The sequence below is a fragment of the Budorcas taxicolor genome, chromosome 6, assembly GCF_023091745.1.
Source record: "Budorcas taxicolor isolate Tak-1 chromosome 6, Takin1.1, whole genome shotgun sequence".
Classification (NCBI taxonomy): domain Eukaryota; kingdom Metazoa; phylum Chordata; class Mammalia; order Artiodactyla; family Bovidae; genus Budorcas; species Budorcas taxicolor.
This window is the reverse complement of record NC_068915.1, coordinates 92,507,398-92,532,076: the sequence shown is the minus strand read 5'-3', so window position 1 is coordinate 92,532,076 and position 24,679 is coordinate 92,507,398. Positions and strand designations below refer to the sequence as shown.

At 37.7% G+C, this 24,679-nt stretch overlaps 1 protein-coding gene across 1 annotated transcript in view; it reads left to right on the top strand.

Annotated features, from left to right (window-relative positions):
• The first annotated feature begins 10,181 nt into the window (after window positions 1-10,181).
• The window catches only part of CNOT6L (CCR4-NOT transcription complex subunit 6 like), a 91,971-nt gene continuing 77,473 nt past the window's right edge, over window positions 10,182-24,679 (top strand). The window contains exon 1 of the mRNA XM_052642050.1: window positions 10,182-10,267. Coding sequence (XP_052498010.1) covers window positions 10,197-10,267 — 71 coding nt within the window. The 5' untranslated portion in view covers window positions 10,182-10,196. The remainder of the gene's footprint in view (window positions 10,268-24,679) is intronic.

Sequence of the window (24,679 nt, the reverse complement as noted above, 5' to 3'; positions counted from 1 at the left end):
GGCAAAAACTGATAAGTAGTAACAGAATTTTTGTTTTGTATTCTCTTTTGTAGCAGGATTATTACTTTTCATTTATTTTTTAGTCACCTTACAATCTCTCTACAAGTAAAATTTTATTTCTAATTTTTTGAAGAATAAGTAGTTCACTTCGCTGTGAGGCTCAATATTTCATACTAAGTGGACATCTGGTAATCAGGGCTTTTAGATTGTTTTCATTTATTAACAGTAGAAATTAGTGACCCAGATTGGTGATACAAAATAGAAGTTACTACACTTTATCTTTCTTAGTATTCATCTTGAACCTCTCTCTGTAATCTTACACAGTTTAGAATCTTTTTATTTTTCTTTTCCTAAATTACTTAGATGCCCTAAGTGAATAAAATTGATCAGTTATATAATACCAGTTACAAATACTGCTACAAGAATAGAATAAATTTAAGATACACCAACCTTAATTTCTTTCTATACAAAGACTTTGTTGGGATCTTTACATATATATCCGTTGGTTTCTGATCATACTGTTTATATTTAAGTAAAACCAAAAAAAAACCTGACAGCATATGTTGAGCTATAGATTCCTATGTAGTGTAGTCTCCTGCAAAATTGACATACATATTTATGAAATAATATATTGCGATTATGTACAGAATGATAACCTTGAAATAATGAGAATGTGAATCACCAAAGTATATCTAACCTATTAATAAATATTTATTAAGCTTCTACTGGCTATGTACTGTTATATTCGGGATTCTGGGGAATACGTTCAGAATATAGTCTTTCATACTAGAAAGTGGAACTTGTGTTTATTGGACTATTGAATACTAAGGACTGTGAAAGCCATCCCCTTCACTTTTAAATATGTAATCTAAATTAGTATTCATAAAAATCCTGTGAATTAGACAGTATGATTCTCATTCTCTTGCTGCTTAAGAATTGAGCCTTCGATCCTCACTTTTCTAGTTCTAGGGAAAACTATTTAACTTCTCCATGCTTTAGTTTCCTCATCCGTAATAGGGAGATAGTTAATTGATAGTCCTTATCTTACAGGGTTGTTGTGAGGGTTAAATGAAATAGTCATAAAGTGCTTATAACAGTGTGGCACATCCAAAGTAAAAAAGCAAAGCAAAACCAGAAAACTCTTATGTGATAGCTATGACTGTTTCTTGTTAGGAGCCATACAAGTTAAATAACAAACCTTAAACATTGGAGAAGGAAATGGCAACCCACTCCAGTGTTCTTGCCTGGAGAATCCCAGGGACGGGGGACCCTGGTGGGCTGCCGTCTATGGGGTCGCACAGAGTCGGACACGACTGAAGCGACTTAGCAGCAAACATTGAAAAACCAGTATTTAAAACAAGGTCTGTTTGACTCCAAAATATTTACTCTTAACACTGCTTTCACTTAGAGTGGATGTAAGCCTGAATAAGTAGTAAGCTAGTGAAGGCAAGTATGCTAAGTAATAAAGAACATTAAGTGCTGTATCGTATACCAGAGTACATATGGGTGTGTAGCCTTCAGGGATACAGACAGGAGGTAAAAGTTGATCTCACCTGTATAGTTAGAAGGAAGGAAAGGAAAAGTTAATGGATTACAGCAGCATTCTTGCTTGTTTCCCAACATCCATTATTGCTGTTTCAACTTCTGTTTCTTTGTATGTGTTATCACCAGAGAAATCCTTTGAAGATTTATTCAGTATTTAAAATTCTTAATAATGTTACTATTTTTTGGTTGCCTATTTTGTGCTAAGAATAGGAGTTGGCAAAATTTGTATGTGAAGGGCCATAAGGTAAACATTTTGGCTCTGTGGGTCGCAAGATCTCTGTTCTGTATTCTTCTTTGGTTTCTTTCTTCCTTTTTTTTGTTAAGTAAACAATCCTTTAAAAATGTAAAACCATTCATTGCTGGCAGGCCAAGCCGTAGTTTATTGACTCCTGTGCTAGGAGATTTACATGAATTAACTTCTTGTCAGAATCTTGGCAAAATTGATATTATCAATTCCTATTTTGTATTTGAAGAAACTGAAGCTTAGAGAGGCAAATTTGATGAAAGTCACATAGCAAATAAATGACACAAGAGGTCGAATTCAGCTTTAGGTCATGGGAATTCCTCCGCTTGTCTGCTTTCCAGCATATCCTGCTGCTACTTACTGCTTTTGGAATAAAATGGAGCTTTCATAGCATTATATGTGAGGCTCATTATGATATTGTCCCCTTGTACCTTTCCAGTTTCATCATTTATTACTCTTCTCTCTTCAAACATATTCTCGAGCCTGGCCAGAATGAGTGACTTTTATATAGTCTGGTTTGTGCTTTATATGTGCTTACAATACCTTATACTTTATGACCTCACGGACTTCTTTAATAATTTACGTTAGGTGCTCCAACTCCAGGAGACCTTGCCTCCCCCTTCTAGTCTTTGCTTTATGCTCTTTTTCTGTGCTCCCCTAGCATATGTGCATCCCTCTTTTGTGACATTTACCACACTGTCTTGTATTTACATGGTTTATGTCTCTGCTTTCTCATTAGACAGATTTTTAAAGAATATTTATTTGACTGCACCAGGTCTTAGTTGTGGCATGCAAAATCTTTAATTGCACCATTTGGGATCTAGTTCCCTGACCAGGGGTTGAACCCTGGGCTCCAGCATTATGAACATGGAGTCTTAGCCAGTGGACCACGAAGGAAGTCTGTGTGCTAAGTCACTTCAGTCATATCAGACTCTTTGCAGCCCTCTGGACTGTAGCCCACCAGGCTCCTTTGTCCATTGGATCCTCCAGACAAGAATACTGGAGTGGGTTGTCACTCTTTCCTCCAGGAGATCTTCCCAACCCAGGGATCGAACCAGTGTCTCATGTCTGCAGGCAGGTTCTTTACCACTGGTGCCACCTGGGAAGCCAAGAGGAGTCTCCTAGACTGAGATTTAAGTATTTGTTACAAAATAGGAGCTTAACCCCTACTATGTACTAAGTGTTTAGTATATTTTAGGGGCCTAGTAACTGTTTGTTGAATGAATGAATGAATGAATGAATGAATCAAATGTCATTGTAAATCATAGAAGTTATATCTGCAAATACGTAGTAGCAGAAAGTCATGCATCCAGATTCGAGGAGGAAAGGGACATTGAGTTAATATCTGGTTAAATTCTGGAATTTCAGTGTGAACAGGGAGGTGATAAGGCAAACTGGAGTATGATTATTATGGAGAGGCTTGAATGAGGAATTTCAGTTTTCTCCTAGGTTTAACTGTAGAGCAGTGGGTGGCTTTTTACATCTGTAAATTAGATTTCTGTTATTAATACATGAATTTTATGTCATGATATTGTTTGAATGATATAGGACATGACTACAGAATTGTTTTGATTAATAATTATTAATAGTTATTGCAGATATGGCTCTAGAATCATGTCGTTATCAATACTATTAAAGACATTGGGAACATTGAGTGATTTGGAGAGATTGGGGCAGTTTGAAAATAATTATTTAAGAAGATTAATCTGGTTGAGGTATGCAGAATCAGTTGAGATCAGAATGAGAGAAGGGAGGCTCTTTTTTAAAGAATTAAAATATGAAGTGATACATCAGGAGAGAGATCTGTGTCCATTGGGATAGAAAAGAAAGCTTTTAAGTGACATCAGTGATAGAAAATGAAGGAAGAAGTCAGAGGCAGCTGAAAAATCTAGAGGAGGATATGATTTGGGGAAGAAAACTTTGAATTTTGTATTAGACAAACTGATTAAAATTGGAATTTATTTATTTTTGTCTGAATTTAGGCCCTGCTTACTTTATGCCTGAATAATTAGAATACACTATGATTGGTTTTCCCTTCCTCTGTCTAATGTGTTGCACTTGGCTATGAGTGGATGTTTGGTTGTATGGACTCTTTGGCAGTCTGGAGAAGACTGTGGAGCCTTTTTAGAATAATGATTTTAACTGAATGAAATAAGATTAAAAAGGAATGTGTTATAAAACAAGATCTAGCGGTGAGTCTAATAACTACCATAATTTTAAAGTAGTGATATATATGTAGATGATATTTTGAGTTATATGTAACAACTAATGTGATATGAAAATACAACTTGTATTAGTGATAAAAATCACGAGTACTGCTAATATTACTATGGTAGATTGTCTAGGTCTGGTTGAAAGAGGTACTAAACTTTAATAATTAGAGGTTAATGAACCTAGGGATAAAATTTTTTTTCTTTTACAAATTTACATTCTCTGAGATTTCTGGATCCCAGGTTAATAATCTTTGCTGTATTGTCTCCTGGTTTTAATTTGCTGTGTGTATTTTTATCATATTATTCTTTTTCTTTGCAGATGGTAATATTTTTTCATGTTTACTTTTGCAAATAATTATGTGCTCTTTGTGTAAAAAAAAAAAAATGCTAAAGACCATAATTTTCTGGTTATCCTGTCTCATGGAAATCAAGACTGTTAGTAGTATAATATGTATAGGAATAGATATCCATTATCTATTTCTGGGTAATATGACCTTATATAACCATATTAACATAATAAAATTTCTTGTTGTTCAGTCACTCAGTCGTGTCTGACTCTTTGCAACCCCCTGGACTGCACACGCCAGGCCTCCCTGTCCTTCACCATCTCCCGGAGCTTGCTCAGTCTCATGTCCATTGAGTCATTGACGTCATCCTCTCCTCTTCCTGCCTTCAGTCTTTCCTAGCATCAGAATCTTTTCTAATGAATCAGTTCTTCACATTAGGTGGCCCAACTATTGGAGCTTCAGCTTCAGCATCAAACCTTCCAATGAAAATTCAGGCTTAATTTCCTTTAGGTTTGACTGGTTTGATCTCCTTGCAGTCCAAGGGACTATCAAGAGTCTTCTCCAGCATCACAGTTCAAAAGCATTATGATCCAACTATCGTATCCATACATGACTACTGGAAAAACCATTGCTTTGACTATAGAGACCTTTGTTGGCAAAGTAATGTCTCGGCTTCTTAATATGCTGTCTAGGTTCTTCATAGCTTTTTTGTCCAAGGAGCAAGTATCTTTTAATTTCATGCTGCAGTCACCATCTGCAGTGATTTTGGAGCCCCCCCAAAATAAAGTCGGTCACATTTCTATTGTTTCCCCGTCTGTTTGCCATGAAGTGATGGTACTGGATGGGATGATCTTTGTTTTTGAATGTTTGAGTTTTAAGCCAGCGTTTTCACTCTCCTTTTTCACTTTCATAATAAATTAAAAGATGCTTACTCCTTGGAAGGAAAGTTATGACCAACCTAGACAGCATATTAAAAAGCAGAGACATTACTTTGTCAACAAAGGTCTGTCTGGTCAAGGCTATGATTTTTCTTTCCAGTGGTCATGTATGGATGTGAGAGTTGGACTATAAAGAAAACTGAGCGCCGAAGAATTGATGCTTTTGAACTGTGGTGTTGGAGAAGGCTCTTGAGAGTCCCTTGGAATGCAAGGAGATCCAACCAGTCCATCCTAAAGGAGATCCAGTCCTGGGTGTTCATTGGAAGAACTGATGCTGAAGCTGAAACTCCAGTACTTTGGCCACCTGATGCAAAGAGCTAACTCATTTGAAAAGACCCTGATGTTGGGAAAGATTGAGGGCAGGAGGAGAAGGGGACGACAGAGGGATGAGATGGTTGGATGGCATCACTGACTCAATGGACATTCGTTTGGGTGGATTCCGGCAGTTGCTGATGGACAAGGAGGCCTGGCGTGCTGCAGTTCATGGGGTCGCAAAGAGTCGGACACAACTGAGCAACTGAACTGATACTGTTATTAAAACTTGCTTTTTGATTTAACAGCATATTATTGACAATTTTTCTATCAGTAGATATGCATTTAAAATTTATAGCTTAAAAAATTGAGATATATATCACAAACACAAAATTCACCATTTTCAAGTGTACATTTCGGTGGTTTTAGTGTTTTCACTGTGTTGTGAACCACCACTATTAATTTCAGAACACTTCCATCACCCTCAAAGGAATCTCATGCCTATTAGCTGTTCAAATTTTCCCATTCATTAATTTGCTGGCAACTACCTATGTGTTTTCTGTCTCTGTAAATTTACCTATTCAAGGCATTTAATGTAAATAGAATCATATAATGTATGACCTTTTGTGTCTGGCTTTTTTAACTTGGCATAATGTTTTCGAGATTATGTCGTGTTGAACCAAGAAACATGACTTCATTCCTTTTTATGCCATTGTATGAATATGGGCTTCCCTGGTAGCTCAGACGGTAATGAATCTACCTGGAATTCAGGAGTTTGATCCTTGGGTCAGGAGGATCTGCTGGAGAAAGGAATGGCTAGCCACTCCAGTTTTCTTGCCTGGAGAATTCCATGGACAGAGGAGCCTGACGGGCTATAGTCCATGTGGTCACAAAGAGTTGGATAGACAATATTTTACCTGTTTGCAGCTGATAAATATTTGGGTTGGTGCCAGTTCTTTGGCTGTTAAAAATAATTCTCCTGGAAATAGTCATGTAAAGGTTCTTTTTTGGACATAAATTTTCTTTTCTTGAGTATATCCCTAGGAGTGGAATTACTGGATCATCTGTATATCTGGGTTTAACTTTTTGAGGAACTGACAGACTTTTCCACAGCAGCTGCATCATTTTATATTTCCATGTATCATGTTTGTTTTTTTTTAAGTAAAAATTTTTTTCTAAATTTATTTTTAATTGAAAGATAATTGCTTTACAATATTGTGTTGGTTATGCTTTTTAATGACTGGATTGTAGTCAATCTTATTGATGTGCTGTATAATTCAGTCCCCTATTGATTGGCAATTAATTGATTTCCTTATTTTCTGCACTTATCAACAAACACCTTTGTCTACTGTTTTAAAGGGTAAATTTCTAAAAGTGGACTTGCTAGATTAAGATTTCACATTCAAAATTTTGATATCAGGTTGTACTTTTATACTCCTGCCAGTTGTGCCTATTTCCCCACACTTTGATATTCAAAAATTATTCAAAGATTATTGCCATTTTGATAATAAAGTCACATGATTAAAAGTCTTCAACTGATGATTAGTGGAGTTACATTTTTTTTTACTTTTTTTGGTCATTGTATTTCTTCTTTTGTGATTTGCATGATCATGACCTTTAACCCTAATTTTTCCTTTGGGAGGTCCACATTTTTTTCTTATGGATTTGTAAAAGCTGTTTGTATTTTGGAAACATTACCTCATTGCCCATAAAAAATATTAGAGACCTTTTGCTCCACTTTCCTCTTGAGTTTATGAATTTGCTCTTTGTCTTATGGACATTGAAAATTTTTTATGATGTTTAATTTGTCATTATTTTTCTTTACAGTCTTTACCTTGCTTTGAAAAGTCTTTTTTACTCCAAAATCACAAGATTATTATTCTTCATTTTCTTCTAGAAATGTCTAAATTAAACTTGTCATGGTTTAGTAGAAGCAGTTTAGATTTTGCAGTTGGATTTAGCCATGTTTAAATTCCAGTCCAGTCACTCACTAGCTGTGAGGTGTTGGATGTTTCACAACTTCTCTGTATTTCAGCTTTCTCATTGGTAAAATGGCATTTAACAAGTAGTTTATAATTTTAGAAAAATTTAATGTATAATGCATGCAAATCATTTAGCACATATCTGGACATATACTGGGCTTTCGATACATGTTTTCTTCTCTCACATTTATAAACTCTTATCTTCCTTCAGCCTACTTAAAATCTAATTCTGAAGATAAGATGGGAAAGTTTCAAGAAGAGAATGGTCCTCAGTTTTTAAAACCAGAGAAACACGCAGAATGAATATTGACTGAAAAAGGGATTGAAAATCAGTTTAGTAATTTGAGTCCATATATGTTTAATAAGAATACTTTTTATTAGAGTGTAAGAGAGACAGACATATTTTAATAGGATGAGGACTAAATAAAGCCATACAATGTACATGAAGGACAAGTTCAGTTCAGTCGCTCAGTCATGTCCGACTCTTTGCAACCTCATGGACTGCAGCACGCCAGGCTTCCCCGTCCATCGCCCACTCCCAGAGCTTGCTCAAACCCATGTCCATTGAGTCGGTGATGTGATCCAACCATCTCATCCTCTGACATGTGCTTCTGCTGCTGTTTTCAGTCTTTCCCAGCATCAGGGTCTTTTCAAATGAGTCAGTTCTTCATATCAGATGGCCAAACTATTGGAGCTTCAGTTTCAGCGTCAGTCCCTCCAGTGAATATTCAGGACTGATTTCCTTTAGGATTGACTGGTTTGATCGCCTTGCAGTTCAAGGGACTCTTTCAAGAGTCTTTTCCAACATCACAATTCAAAAGCATCAGTTCTTCCTACTCAGCTTTCTTTATGATCCAACTCTCACATCCATACATGACTACTGGAAAAACCATAGCTTTGACTGTACAGACCTTTGTTGGCAAAGTAATGTCTCTGCTTTTTAATATGCTGTCTAGGTTTGTCATGGCTTTTCTTCCAAGGAGCCAAGTGTCTTTTAATTTCATGGCTGCACTCGCTGTCTGCAGTGATTTTGGAGCCCCCCAAAATAAAGTCTTTCACTGTTTCCATTGTTTCCCTATTTTCCATGAAGTGATGGGACCAGATGCCATTACCTTCATTTTTTTGAATGTTGAGTTTTAAGTCAGCTTTTTCACTCTCCTTTTTCTCTTTCATCAAGAGGCTCTTGAGTTCTCCTTTGCTTTCTGCCATAAGGATGGTGTCATCTGCATGTCTGAGGTTATTGATATTTCTCCCAGCAATCTTGATTCCAGTTTGTGCTTCATCCAGCCCAGCGTTTCTCATGATATACTTTGCATAGAAGTTAAATAAGCAGGGTGACAGGCTTTGACGTACTCCTTTTCCAATTTGGAACCAGTCCATTGTTCCATGTCTGGTTCTAACTGTTGCTTCTTGGCCTGCATACAGGTTTCTCAGGAGGCGGGTAAGTTGGTCTCTTTGAGAATTTTCCACAGTTTGTGATCCACCCAGTCAAAGGCCCTAGTGTAGTCAGTGAAGCAAAAGTAGATGCTTTAGTCAGTGAAGTAGAAATAGATCACATGAAAGATGATTTTCACAAATGCAGCATGGATTCATCATTAGTGTATCTCTGAGGAATGGTTGTAATTCTTCCTTTTTCTCTCATAGGTAGAATGTTAAATCACTCACTCAGTTGTGTCCAACTCTTTGTGACCCCATGGACTGTAGCCCACCAGGCTCCTCCATCCATGGGATTCTCCAGGCAGGAATACTGGAGTGGGTTGCCATTTCCTTCTCCAGGGGATCTTCCCGACCCAGGGATCAAACCCAGGTCTCCCGCATTGCAGGCAGACGCTTTAACCTCTGAGCCATGTTGGTTAGAGGATAGGATTGCAGTACAACGTATATTGTGTGTATAAATTATACACCAACTTTTACTGCTATTAGTTACAAATTATGATACTTAAAGCACATTTCACAATCATCAACCCCTGAAGACTCTTGCTCCATTCAAATTTTTTTATTCTTAGTAGCTTATTGTTGAACTTACACATTTCTTTATTAAACTACAGTTTTTTGTAAATAGTTAAATATTCTTTGTGGTAAGCAACTTTAAGTACATTTTAGAAAGAGATGGGAAAGATGTAAATGTTTACAATGTGGTCATCTTTCCTAGACTATAAGGTTTTTGGGCCAAGGAACACAGTTCTAGTAATTAAAGATATAATGGATTTTTGATGTGTTTTTAAAGCATTCAATTTTGTTTCAGTCTTTTTTAAAACAACCTCAGAGTTTTAAAAATTTGTTAATAAAACTTTTAGCTTTCATCATATGAAAAAATAAAAGACATGGATTATGTGCAACTGGGTTTTAGTAAATGATACCAAATTTTATTCCTTGATCCTGGATAACTGTCTGTTGTTCCTAGTATGTTGGAAGTATACCGTGCTCATTTTGTCAGCCTCAAAACAAGAAGGAGGAAATTCTGTATTGGTTAGCTCAGGAGGAAGGTAATGAGTTTAAGTAACAAAACAGGAAGTTTGTTCCTCTGTGACCTTTGATGCATTTGTGAATTTGGCATTTTGACTATAGGGTTGAAATTTAGAAGCGTTTCATATTTAGTTTACTTTGTTGCTTTTGCAGAGTATCTACCTGTCAGGAAAAAACAGGACTCCCAAGTTAAAGGCTCTGCTGCCTTTGTGGGAAATAATGGACATTACTCTTCATTTTGCTGACAAAATCTGGGTATCTGTTTTACAATGGCTGGGTTTTGCTTTCACATAGAGCCAGAGTATCCTTTTCCTGGAACCAAGCGTGACTCAAAGCCTTTGTAAGTTCTCTTATTCTTTATCCTTTTAAGCAACTATTTTAGGAACTGTTTTAAAGCTGACACCCCTCCCGTTCAAATCTTTTCCTCTCAGCACAAAAACACCGCCTTCTTGGCAGTCTTTTGTATGAGTGGAGTGGGTACTCTCCTTAGGCATTTATTTCTGTCAAAAGGTGGATTAGCTGCATTGTTTAATGCTATCTCGTTTGGATCAGTGTGAATCTGCATTGGCCTTGCCTTTTAAATTCTTTAATAATTAAGATGCTGGCACCTTGGAACCTTTTCCTGGATGGAGCTTTTCTTTGTGCCTTTTATTGAGTGTGATCCTAGAGTTTAGGTACTAAGGTTTTTCAGTTTTATTTCACTGTTTTAAATGGAGATGTGTAGATTTAGATACAGCTTTTCCAAATTCTAAATAAACTCTGGTTCTCAGATGAGTGAGACTTTTTAACACCTCTCTATGTATATTTGGCTATGTGTATCTAAGGCAGGTTGCTGTTGTTTTGTTGATAAATCTTGTCCAACTCTTGTGACCCTATGAGCTGCAGCACTCCAGGCTTCCCTGTCCTTCACTATCTCCTGGAGTTTGCTCAAACTCATGTGCATTGAATTGATGATGCCATCCAACCATCTTGTCCTGTCGCCTCCTTTCCTCTTGCCCTCAATCTTTTCCAGCATTACGGTCTTTTCCAATGAATCAGCTTGGCTGTTTGCATCAGCATTGTGTAGTTTGGTTCAGGTCAAAAAGTATGGGACAGCGATTATGATTACTGTCAGACTTTGATGTTAGTCAACAAAACTTAGTATTCAAGATTTAATTAAATTATTCCCCCCCCAAAAATAGAAAAGCTATTATGAAAAAGGTTCATTAGTTAAATCCTTAGTTTTTGATTCCGGTATCATGTTCAGTTTTCTAGTAATGGAAACCAAATGTTTTCTTGAATTAGTTGTTTAAATTTTCTTGATGTAATACAACTTTCATAGTTAATACACAGATGATTTTTTTTCTTATATAAACCAACTTACGGAGAAGGCAATGGCAGCCCACTCCAGTACTCTTGCCTGGAAAATCCCATGGATGGAGGAGCCTGGTAGGCTGCAGTCCATGGCGTCACTAAAAGTCAGACAGGACTGAGCGACTTCACTTTCACTTTCATGCATTGGAGAAAGGAATGGCAACTCACTCCAGTGTTCTTGCCTGGAGAGTCCCAGGGACGGCAGAGCCTGGTGGGCTGCCGTCTCTGGGGTGGCACAGAGTCGGACACGACTGAAGCAACTTAGTAGCAGCAGCAAACCAACTTAAGACATTATACTTGCAAAATATTACTGAATTCTTTGATTTTACATGCGGCTTCCCAGGTGGTGCTAGTGGTAAAGAACCCGCCTTTACATACTGCTAGTGAGGCAGAACCTGAAATTAGAAGACAGGAGAAAGAAAAAGATGAAGTATTCTGTTTTGTTATGAAGTATTAGCGTAATACTTCACATTTAATGCATTGGACTAAGTCCAATTTTTCTAGTAGATTTGTTATTTCAAATCATAGGAACTTTCGTACCCTTGATGTGCTTACTTTTAAACAGTGTGTGACTTATCTAGATGATCTGTGATCCTTTTATAAATGCCCTTGTAGCCTGTCTCAGTTTGGATGTGAACATACTTACTCTTCACTTTCTTTATGCTGGCAAAGATGTTTTCATTTCTGGTACGTTCAAAACAACAGACTCTGCTGTGGATTCTTATTTAGAATGCTTTCAGATTGCACAGAGAACTGGTTGAGGAGAATAGTTTTCTTTGAGTAATACTTGTTACTGATTAGCAGTTTTAGGAGAATGCTTGCAGTGAATTTTCTGATCTTAAATTGTAGACATCTTTAAGAATAGAAGGGCTTCCCTTGTGGCTCAGCTGGTAAAGAATCCGCCTGCAGTTTGGGAATCCTGGGTTCAATCCTTGGGTTGGAAAGATCCCCTGGAGAAGAGAAAGGCTACCCACTCCAGTATTCTGGCCTGGAGAATTCCATGGACTGTATAATCCATGAGGTCGCAAACAGTCAAGACATGGCTGAGTGACTTTCACTTTCACTTGAGAATAGAATACTTTTGCTTGTGGTTTTTCCCCTCCCTTTAACTTTGGTAGGTTAACTATGGTGGAGAAGAGGAATTCAAGGGAGAGTTCCTAGCAATCAGATAGAGTGACCTTTCATGGTTAGTATGTTAAGGACAGTGCTGGAGAATAGACCAACAACTTTGCTTGTTTATTTTTGAACACATGCCAGATGTGTTGGATAGTTCCTTCTCGACCACATAATAGCATCTTGAGTATATAACAGTATGGAAATTTTTTTCTCATCCTGTGGTGTTTTTTTTTTTTTTTTTTTCCTGCTTACCTGGGTATCTTAAAACTGTCCTTCAAAGAGGGATGTGAGGTCTGTGGAATTAAATCCTCAGAGAATTTGGCAGATAAGAGTATAAAATATAAAAATCCCAAACCATTTTTCTTATTTTGTCATTGTATTTGTGATTGAAGTAGGAAATGAAAGAAAGGAACTGCTAGTGTGAGAATTCATTAGAGAAATGGGAAAATATTTTCCCTTGTGTTATCTCAAAGTTTGTTGAACAGTAAGCTGCACTATAATGGATGTTACATTTGTTGTGCCTGTGACAGAAAATAGAACTGTTTCTGAGTTACTGTGTACTCCAGGTTACTTGGATTTGGAATGTTAGGAATATGATTTCATGTTAGGAATATGATTTCAATAGGATCTGGGTAGCCCTGGAACTCTGACTGGACTCTCTCATTTGCCTACCTATCCAGCTAGTTAGAGTTGTACTTGTCTCTTTGGGGTTTCTTTTTTCCTGTTATTTTATTGGAGTGTAGTTGATTTGCTGTGTTGTATTAGATCTTTTTCTGACTTCACTTAGTATGATAGCCTCTAGGTCCATCCATGTTGCTGCAAATGGCATTATTTCATTCTTTTCTTATGGTTGAGTAATATTTCAGCCGTAAATCTTTATCCCTTTCTCCGTCCATGGGGAAATCTTCTTCATCCATTCCTCCGTCCTTGAGGTTTCTGAGGGGACTATATACATGAAGAAAAATGACAACTGAATTAGCAATTTATTAATATACAGGCCTTGTGCTGAGCTGTTTTAAAGTCAAGACCTGTATAGACTTCCTACTCCTCAACTCCTCTGTTTTTAGATGAACTGCTTGAAAAATCAATTTTCCTAAGAATCAGTTTGCTGAAATTACCAAAATTAATTCCGTTCACTCAGCAAAATTATTTTGAAATTTATTCATGTTGTTGGGTATATCAATTGGTTGGTCTTTTTTCCCATTTTCCATAAACTTCTTTTATTTTTGTTTTTATTCTTTTAACCTTTTTAAGAAATTGTGGTTAATTTACAGTGTTGTGTATGTTTCAGGCATACAGAAAAGTGATTCAGATATATATATATGTATAGATATATATTTTCAAATTCTATTCCATTATAGCTTATTCAGTTCAGTTAAGTCACCCAGTCGTGTCCGACTCTTTGTGGCCCCATGAATCACAGCACGCCAGGCCTCCTTGTCACCAGCCCCCGGAATCCACCCAAACTCATGTGCATCGAGTCGGTGATGCCATCCAGCCATCTCATCCTCTGTCGTCCCCTTCTCCTCCTGCCCCCAATCCCTCCCAGCATCAGAGTCTTTAATGAATCAACTCTTTGCATGAGGTGGCCAAAGTATTGGAGTTTCAGCTTCAGCATCAGTCCTTCCAGTGAACACCCAGGACTGGATCTCCTTTAGAATGGAGTGGTTGGATCTCCTTGCAGAAAAAGGGACTCTCAGGAGTCTTCTCCAACACCACAGTTCAAAAGCATCAATTCTTTGGCGCTCAGCTTTCTTCACAGTCCAACTCTCACATCCATACATGACCACTGGAAAAACCATAGCCTTGACTAAACGGGCCTTTGTTGACTAAGTAATGTCTCTGCTTTTTAATATGCTATCTAGGTTGGTCATAACTTTTATTCCAAGGAGTAAGCGTCTTTTAATTTCATGGCTGCAGTCACCATCTGCCGTGATTTTGGAGCCCCCAAAATAAAGTCTCTGTTTCCACTGTTTCCCCATCCATTTCCGATGAAGTGATGGGACTATTACAAGATGTTAAATATAGTTCTTGTGCTATATATATATGGAGAAGTCAATGGCACCCCACTCCAGTACTCTTGCCTGGAAAATCCCATGGGCGGAGGAGCCTGGTAGGCTGCTGCCCATGGGGTCGCTAAGAGTCAGACACGATTGAGCGACTTCGCTTTCACTTTTCACTTTCATGCATTGGAGAAGGACATGGCAACCCACTCCAGTGTTTTTGCCTGGAGAATCCCAGGGATGGCGGAGCCTGGTGGGCTGCCATCTGTGGGGTTGCACAGAGTCGGACACGACTGAAGTGATGCAGAAGAAGAAGCTGTATATATAGTAGGACTTTGTTGTTCACCACTATATATATAGTGGTGTGTATATGTGTATGTTAATCCAAAACACCTATTTTGGATCTCCCCTCTCCCTCTGATGTTCCCCTTGGTACCATAAGTTTGTTTTCTGTGTCTGTTTTGTAAATAAGTTCACATATGTCATTTGTTAGATTTCACATTTAAGTGATATCATGTGATATGTTGGAGACTGGAATGGCAATCCACTCCAGTATTCTTGCCTGGAGAATCCCATAGACAGAGAGGCCTGGCAGGCTACAGCCCATGGGGTTGCAAAAAGTCAGACACAACTGAGCAACTAACACTGTCCCTGACTTTGGGCTTCACTAAAAGCTCAGTTGGTAAAGAATCTGCCTGTAATGTGGGAGACCCGGGTTCGATCCCTGGGTTGGGAAGATCCCCTGGAGAAGGGAAATGCTACCCACTCCAGTATTCTGGCCTGGAGAATTCCATGGACTACGGTCTATGGGGTCGCAAAGAGTTGGACATGACTGAGCAATCAGAACACACGTGATATTTGTCTTTCTCTGTCTGACTTGACTTTGCTTAGTATGATAATCTCTAGTTCCATCTGTGTTGCTCCAAATGGCATTATTTCTTGGACTTCCCTGATAGCTCAGTTGGTAAAGAATCTGCCTGCAATGCAGGAGATCCCAGTTTGATTCCTGGATCAGAAGATCACTGGAGAAGGGATAGGCTACCCACTCCAGTATTGTTGGGCTTTGCTGGTTATTTCATTATTTCATTCTTTTTATGGCTTAATAACATTCCATTGTATATATGTACCACATCTTTATCTATTCCTCTGTAGGTGGACATTTAGTTTGCTTCTGTATATTGACTGTCCCTATAGTTAGGTACAGGTGTGATTTGGACCGTAAAGAAAGCTGAGCACCGAAGAATTGATGCTTTCAAACTCAGGTGCTGGAGAAGACTCTCCAGGTCCCTTGGACAGCAAGTAGATCAAGCCAGTCAGTCCAAAAAGAAATCAATTCGGGATATTCATTGGAAGGACTGATGCGGAAGCTCCCATATTTGGCCACCTGATGGGAAGAGCTGACTCGTTGGAAAAGACCCTGGTGCTGGGAAAGATTGATGACAGGAGGAGAAAGGTGCCAGAGATGGTTGGATGGCATTACTGACTCAATGGACATAAGTTTGAGCAAACTCAAGGGGAAAGTGAAGAGCAGGGAAGCCTGGTGCGCTGTAGTCCATAGGGTCACAAAGAGTGGGACACAACTTAGCGACTGAGCAACAACAACAGATGGTGCTGCAGTGAATATTGAGAGGCACATGTTTCAAATTAGGGTTTTCTTCAGATACATGCCCAGGAATGAGATTGCAGAATCATGTGGTAACTCTGTTTTTAGTTTTTTAAGGAATCTCTGTACTGTTCTCCATAGTAGTTGTACCAATTTACATTCCCACCAATGGTGTAGAGGGGTTCCTTTTTTTCCACACTGTCTCCAGCATTTATTATTTGTAGACTTGCGGGTGATGGCCATTCTAACTGTTTTGTGGTGATAAATCATTGTAGTTTTGTTTTCCATTTCTCTGATAGTTAGAAATTTTGCGAATCTTTTCATGTGCTTGTCATTTTTGTCTTCTTTGCAGAAATGTCTATTTAGGTCTTCTGCCCGCCCCCCCCCCCACCCCCGCTGCCTTTTGGATATTAAGCTGTATGAACTGTCTGTGTATTTTGAAAATTAAGCTCTTGTCGGTTATATTGTTTGCAAGTGTTTTCTCCCAGTTTGTAGGTTGTCTTTTGGTTTTGTTTATGGTTTCCTTTGCTGTGCAAAATCTTTTTGAGTTTAATTTAGTTTTTATTTTGTTGTTATTACTTTAGGAAGCAGATCCAAAAAACTATTGCTGTGATTTATGTCAGAGTGTTCTGCCTATATTTTCTTTGAGTTTTGTAGCATCTGGTCTTACATTTAGGTTTTTAATTCATTTTGAGTTTTTTTTGTGTATGATGTTGGAGAATTTCTGATTGCATTCTTTCACATAGCTATCCAATTTTCCCAATACCACTTACTGAAGAGACTGTCTTTTCTCCATTATATATTGTGCCTCTTTTGTTGTAGATTAATTGACCATAGGTGCTTAGGTTTATTTCTGAGCTTTCTGTCCTGTTTCATTGATCTATGTTTCTGTGTGTGTGTCTCAGAACCTTACTGTTTTGATGACTGTATTTTTATAGTATATTCTGAAGTCAGGAAGCCTGTTTCCTCCAGCTTCACTTTTCTTTCTCAAGATTTCTTTGGCTTTTCGTGGTCTTTTGTGTTTCCATACAAATTGTAAAATTTTTTGTTCTAATTCTGTGAAAAATGCCCTTGGTAATTTGATAGAGATTGCATTGAGTCTGTAGATTGGTTTGGGTATTATAGTCATTTTTGCAGTATTGATTCTTCTAGTCTAAGAACATGGTATCTCTTGTCCATCTGTTTGTTTCATCTCTGATTTCTCTGCTCAGTATCAAAGTTTTCTGAATACAGGTCTTTTGCCTCCTTAGATATGTTTATTCTTAGCTATTTTATCCTTTTTGATGTGATGGTAAATGAGATTGTTTCCTCAATTTCTTTTTGTGATATTTCATTGTTAGTGTATAGAAATGCAGCAGATTTTTGTATATTTTGTATCCGGCAACTTTACCAAATTCATTTGTGAGTTCTATTAGTTTTCTGGTATCATTTTTAGGATTTTCTCTGTATAGCATCATGTCATCCGAAAACAGTAAGAATTTTACTACCGCTTTTCCAATTTGTAGTCCTTTTATTTGTTTTTCTTGTCTGATTGCTGTGGCTAGGACTTAAAAAACTATATTGAATAAAAGTGGTGAAATTGGGCATCCTTGCTTGTTTCTGATCTTAAAGGAAATGATTTCAGCTTTTCACTGTTGAGTATTATGTTAGCTGTGAGTTTGTTATATGTGGTATTTCTTATGTTGAGGTATGCCCTTTTATGCCCCTTTCTGAAGAATTTTTATCATATATGGATGTTGAAATTTATTGAAAGGTTTTTTCTGTATCTATTGAGATGATCAGTTGGTTTTTCTTCCATTTGTTAATGTGGTATAGCAGACTGATTGATTTATAGATATTTAAATATCCTTGCATCCCTGGAATAAACCCCACTTAGTCATGGTGTATGATTCTTTTAATGTATTGTTGGATTTGGCTTGATAATTGAGGAATTTTTCATTTATGTTCATCAGTGGTATTGGCCTGTGATTGTGTGTGTGTGTGTGTGTGTGTGTGTTGTGTGATTTCTTTGGTTTCAGTATCAGGGTGATAGTGTCCTCATAGAATGAGTTCAAAAGTGTTCCTTCCTCTGCAGGTTTTTGTTTTTTTTTTAATGATAGTTTCAGAGGGATAGGTGTTAACTCTTCTCTCTAAACGTTTGCTGAAATTCACCTGTGCAGCCATCTGGTCTTGGACTTTTGTTTGTTGAGAGTTTTAAAATTGCTAATTTGATTTCAGTACTGGCAATTGGTCTGTTCGTATTTTATATTTCTTCCTGGTTCATCCTTCTCAGATAGTACCTTTCTAAGAATTTGTCCATTTCTTCTAGGTTGTCCCATGTTATTACTGTTCAGTTTCTCACTGTAGTCGCTTTTGAGTCATTGTATTTCTGTGGTGTTTGTTACAAATTCTCCATTTTTAAATTGTAATTTTACTGATTTGAGCCCTGTCCCTTTTTTTCTGTATAAGTCTAACTAAATAAAAGTTTATCAATTTTATTTATATTTTCAAAGAGTCAGCTTTTTTGTCTTTTCTTTTAATTTTTTTAGTCTATCATTTATTTCTGCTCTGATCTTTATGATTTATTTCATTCTACTAACTTTAGGTTTTGTTTATTCTTCTTTCTCTAGTTGCTATAGATGTTAGGCTGTTCATTTGATGTTGTTATTTTTTCCTGTGGTAAGCTTGTATCACTATAAACTACTCTTTTAGAACTGCTTTTCCTGTGTCCCATAGGTTTTGGATCATCATATTTTTGTTTTCATTTGTCTCCAGGTATATTTTTTAAATTTCCTGTTTGATTTCTTCAGTGATCCATTGGTTGTTTCATAACATTATTTAGCCTCCACATGTTTGTAGGGTTTTTTTGTTTTGTTTTGTTTTGTTTTCTGTGTATGTGTAGTTGATTTCTAGCCTCATAGCATTAGGGTTGGAAAAGGTGCTTGATAAGACTTCAGTTTTCTTAAATTAACCAAGGCTTACTTTGTGACCAGCTACGTGATCTATCCTGGAGAATGTTCCATGTGGACTTAAATATATTCTGCTGCTCTTGGATGGAATGCTCTGTACGTGTGAATTAAGTCTATCTGGTCTAATGTATCCTCTAAAATCTATGTTTCCTTATTGAGTTTCCATCCACTGATGTAAGTGGGGTGTTAAATTTCCCCTTACTGTGTTTTTGACAATTTCTCCTTACATATCCATTCACATTTGCCTTATATATTGAGGTGCTCCCTTGTTGGGTGCATGTATGTTTAGGATTGTTATATGTTTATCTTGGATTGATCTTTTGACCATAATGTAGTATAGATAATTTCATTTTATTGCTGAGTAGTACTTCATTATGTGCATGTAGTTACCAATTCTATTTATCTGTTAAGCTGTTGATAGTCTTTTCTTTTCCCCCAGTTTTTCATTCTTACAGATAAAGTAACAAGAACATTTGGGTTCAGGTGAGTCTTTGCACGTGTTGTTATTGCTGTTAAGTCACCAAGTCGTATCTGACTCGTCACAACCATGTGGACTGTAGCGTGCCAGGCTTCTCTGTTCTCTACTGTCTCCTGGAATTTGCCCAAGTTCATGTCCACTGAGTTGGTGATGCTATCTAACCATCTCGTCCTGTCCCACCCCTTTCTCCTTTTGCCTTCAGTTTTTCCCAGTGTCAAAGTTTTTTCCAGTGATTCAGCTCTTCACATCAGGTGGCCAAAGTATTAGAACTTCAGCTTCAGCAACAGCCCTTCCAATGAATATTCAGTGTTGGTTTCCTTTAGGATTGACTGGTTTTACTTCCTTGTTGTCTAGGGAGCTCTTTAAAGAGTCTTCTCTAGCACTGCAATTTGAAAGTATCAATTCTTCAGTGCTCAGCCTTCTTTATGGTCCAACTGTCACGTCTGTACATGACTACTGGAAAAACCATAGTCCTTTTGGCAAAGGACCTCTTTTGGCAAAGTGATGTCTCTGCTTTTCTATACAGTGTCTAGGTTTGTCATAGCTTTCCTTCCAAGGAGCAAAAGTGTTTTAATTTCATGCCTGCAGTTACCATCTCCAGTGATTTTGGAGCTTTTTGCATCTCTGTCTTGATTGTATGGGCTAGAATCATCAGTACAAAGTTGAATAGAAGTGAGATCAGATATCCTTGCCTTGTTCATGGTCTTAGTAGGAAAGCATTCAGAATTTCACTGTTAAGTATGATGTTTTTCAAAGATTTCTTTTATCAGTTCCTGTAGTTTGTTATATTGGCTTTGTGTTCCTCAGCTTCCCTACCCAACACTCAGCAATTGATGGCTTCTGCTTAGTACTCAAGACCCTGAGTTCTTGGTGAAGTTTCTTCCTTTTCTGTTGCTCTGTCCTCAGACTTTCCCATTTCCAGCATATGAAGCATTATTGGTGCATTGGCTAAGACTGAGACTGTAGGCCCAGACTGCTTGCATTAAATCCTAGCTCTGCTACCCACCAGCCATATGACCAGAAGCAAGTTCCCTTTCCTTTCAAAATAGAGGTAATTGAAACACATACAACATAGAGTATTTATAATTACCAAGTGAACATACATAAAACACTATAGATAATGTTTTCATATGGTTGGTGCTCATTGAATACTAGCTGTAATCTAGTATTTGTCTCAAGGTGGAAATTGCTGAGATGCTCAGCCTTTGGTGGGATTGCTGTCTCCTTCTATTAGCACCTAGAGACAACTTTAATTGGCCAGAATGTTTTTAGTCAAGAACTTATGAATAAATATAACTCCTAACCTTTGAGTTTTCCCTCCCTATCATGTGATTTTTTTTGTAATAGTACTTGATTTCTCCCAACACTTATTTAACATACATTATACTCTGGTCTCATTTTTGTGCAGGATTCTCGACCTTGGCACAACTGACAATTTTGAGTCAGATATTTCTTATTTTGAGGACCTGTTCTGAGTATTTAGGATGTTTAGCAGTATCCATGACCTCTGCTTCCTAGATACCATTAGTGGTATACCCCCAGATCATGACAACCAAAGATAATGTTCAGACATTGCCGTATGTCTCCCAAGGAGAAGATCAGACCTGGTTTGATAACTCCTTTTTTAGAGCAGACTCCTGTTATATGCTGTGATAGGAGACTGTGAGTAGTTATTTTAGTATTTCTGGGAGATAGCTGAGATGGTTTTATTAATCAGCACTTATTTTTTAGGTTGCTACTAGTTTTATTCAGTAGATCTTTCTCATATTTTCACTTTGGCATAGCTGCTTGATTATTTGTTGCTCCTGGGATTGATCAGTATGTTCTCTCTCTGTTTTTGGTGATTTTTCAAACTGATGGCTTGGAAAAAATCTTTTCTTGCCCATATAGATGCAGTGGATTTAGGCATCTAGGGAATTTTTCTTTCTGTTTTTTAAAATCAGTTTTTATTGGAATATGGCAGAAAGTGAAGAGGAGCTAAAAAGCCTCTTGATGAAAGTGAAAGAGGAGAGTGAAAAAGTTGGCTTAAAGCTCAACATTCAGAAAACTAAGATCATGGCATCTGGTCCCATCACTTCATGGCAAATAGATGGGGAAACAGTAGAAACAGTGTCAACAGACTTTATTTTTTGGGGCTCCAAAATCACTGCAGATGGTGACTGCAGCCATGAAATTAAAAGACACTTATTCCTTGGAAGAAAAGTTATGAACAACCTAGATAGTATATTCAAAAGCAGAGACGTTACTTTGCCGACTAAGGTTCGCCTAGTCAAGGCTATGGTTTTTCCAGTGGTCATGTATGGATGTGAGAGTTGGACTGTGAAGAAGGCTGAGCGCTGAAGAATTGATGCGTTTGAACTGTGGTATTGGAGAAGACTCTTGAGGGTCCTTTGGACTCCAGGGAGATCCAACCAGTCCATTCTGAAGGAGATCAACCCTGGGATTTCTTTGGAAGGAATGATGCTGAAGCTGAAACTCCAGTACTTTGGCCACCTCATGGGAAGAGTTGACTCATTGGAAAAGACTCTGATGCTGGGAGAGATTGGGGGCAGGAGGAGAAAGGGACAACTGAGGATAAGATGGCTGGATGGCATCACGGACTCGATGGGCATGAGTCTGAGTGAACTCCGGGAGATGGTGATGGACAGGGAGGGCTGGCGTGCTATGATTCATGGGGTTGCAAAGAGTCGGACACGACTGAGTGACTGAACTGAATTGAACTGAACTGATGGTTGCTTTACAGTGTTGTGTTAGGGAATTTTTCAGTGGATAATAGCACCCAGCCTTTTTTATATGTCATTGTACTTTGGTTTCAAAAAGAAGAGACAGGAAATCACTTATCTTTTTGAAGATTTCACTTCTTATTTTATTCTCAGAGGTGGTTGGGGAAACAAGTATTTCCTAATATAAGAAAGGAAATTTTTGCTTGAAGGTAGTCTGTTGTCTTTAGGTATTCATTCTTTAAAAGAATAGTAATGCAAGGTAATTTATTTGAATTAAAATTATTGAACAACTCAAGAATAAATACATTGTAAAGTGTTATTAGTAATAAGTTTTTAAACATAAATTTGAATATGCTGTTTATGCCTCAGGCATGTGTTCATTTTCTGGGAAGAATATGGTTTTGAATCTATAAACTAAAAAACAACTACCATTTCTTTTAGACGTGGTTTGACTTAGAACATTTTTCTTAATGCCAGATCATTTTTAAAATATTAGTATTATGTTGTGTATATGCATGATTGATGGAAGAAAAATAGCTTACATTTATAGTTTAAATAATACCAAGCAAAATCAGATTAATTTCCTTAACTGAAAAATGGAAAAAAAATTAGAAAAATATGGGTTCAAAGGATGAATAAACTTTAGATAAATTATGTGCCATAGTATGCATCTATAGTCTTAGGCTTATAATAATTTAAAAAAACCAGTTAAACATAGAAATGGCTTGCATATACTGCTGGACAGTGATCTCTTTACATGACTCATTAATGTTGTAAACCTAAGTATTCTTTAATTACCTTTCTTGGCAGAATTTTATTTCTTGTTTTGTTAATCTTTGTATTTTACAGTGGGAGCTTATTATCTTGATATTTTTGCAGATATCTTTAGGTAAGATACAACTTTATGAGTATTGATAATATGTGAAGTAGGTTATTATCAGAATTATGAGAAATACTGTTTTATAAAATGTGCAAGTTTTACGTATACCTTCAAATATATGTCAGGTGCCTTTGAAATGTGTAATTAAAGGAACTTCCCTGATGGTCCAGTTCTTGAGACTCCACCTTCCAATGCAGGGGACATGGGTTCAATCCCTAGTTGGGGAACTAAGATCTTCCATTGCTGTTGGGAATGCAAATTGGTATAGCCGCTTTGGAAAGAAGACTGTTTGGCAGTTTCTTATATGCATGCATGCTAAATCACTTCAGTCATGTCTGACTCTTTGCGACCCCATGGACTGTAGCCCACCAGGCTCCTCTGTTCATGGGATTCTCCAGGCAAGAATGCTGGAGTGGGTTGCCATGCCCTCCTCCAGGCGATCTTCCTAGGTCTCGTATGTCTCCTGCATTGTCAGGTTTGTTCTTTACCACTAGTGCCACCAGGGAAGCCCAGTTTGTTATATAAGTAAATATATTATCATATGATCCAGCCCAGAAGTCAGCTGTTAGATATTTACCCAAATGAATTAAAAACTTAACAGCTACCCAAAAACTGGTACCTGGATACTTATAACAGTCTTTATTCAAGATTGCCGAAACTTGAAAGCAACCAAGATATCCTTCAGTAGGTGAGTGGATAAGTAAACTGTGGCACATCCAGACAGTGGAAATATTATTCAACACTAAAAAGCAATGAGCCTATCAAGCCACGAAAGACATGGAGGAACCTTAGATGCATATTACTGAGTGAAAGAAGCCAGTCTGAAAAGGCTGTATACTATATCACTCCAACTGTATTGTTGGTGTTCAGTCGCTAAGTTGTGTCTGACTCTGCGACCCCATGGACTGCAGCACACCAGCTTCCCTGTCCTTCACTGTCTCCCAGAGTTGGCGCAAATCTCATGTCCACTGAGTCTGATGCCATCCAACTAGCTCATCCTCTGCCACCCCCTTCTCCTGCCTTCAGTCTTCCCCAGCTTCAGGGTCTTCTCCAGTGAGTCTGCTCTTCACATTAGGTGGCCAAAGTATTAGAGCTTCAGCATCAGTCCTTCTAGTGAATATTCTAGTGAATATTCAGGATTGATTTCTTTTAGTTTGCCTTGACTGGTTTGCTCTCCTTGCTATGTGACATTCTGGAAAAGACAAAACCATGGAGACAGTTAAGAAGATCAGCGGTTGCCAGAGGAAGGGATGAATAAGCAGATCACAGAGAATTGTTCATACAGTGAAACTATTCTTCATGGAGCTACACTGGTAGATTCTTGTCATCATACACATGTCAAACAGCAAGAATGGCATAATGTGAAACAGCAAGAGTGAACCCTGTTGTAACCTATAAACTTTGATAATGTGTCAGCATAGGTTCGTTGATTATAGCAAATGTTTTGGACAGTTGTGCTATGTGCGGACAGGAATATATATACTTTCTGCTCAATTTTACTATGAACCTAGCTATGTGTGTGCTGGACCGTAGCAGTCCATGGGGTTTCCCAGGCAAGAATACTGGAGCAGGTTGCTGTTTCCTTCTCTGGGGGAATCTTTTGACCCAGGGATTGAACCTGTTTCTCCTGTATTGCCAGGCAGATTCT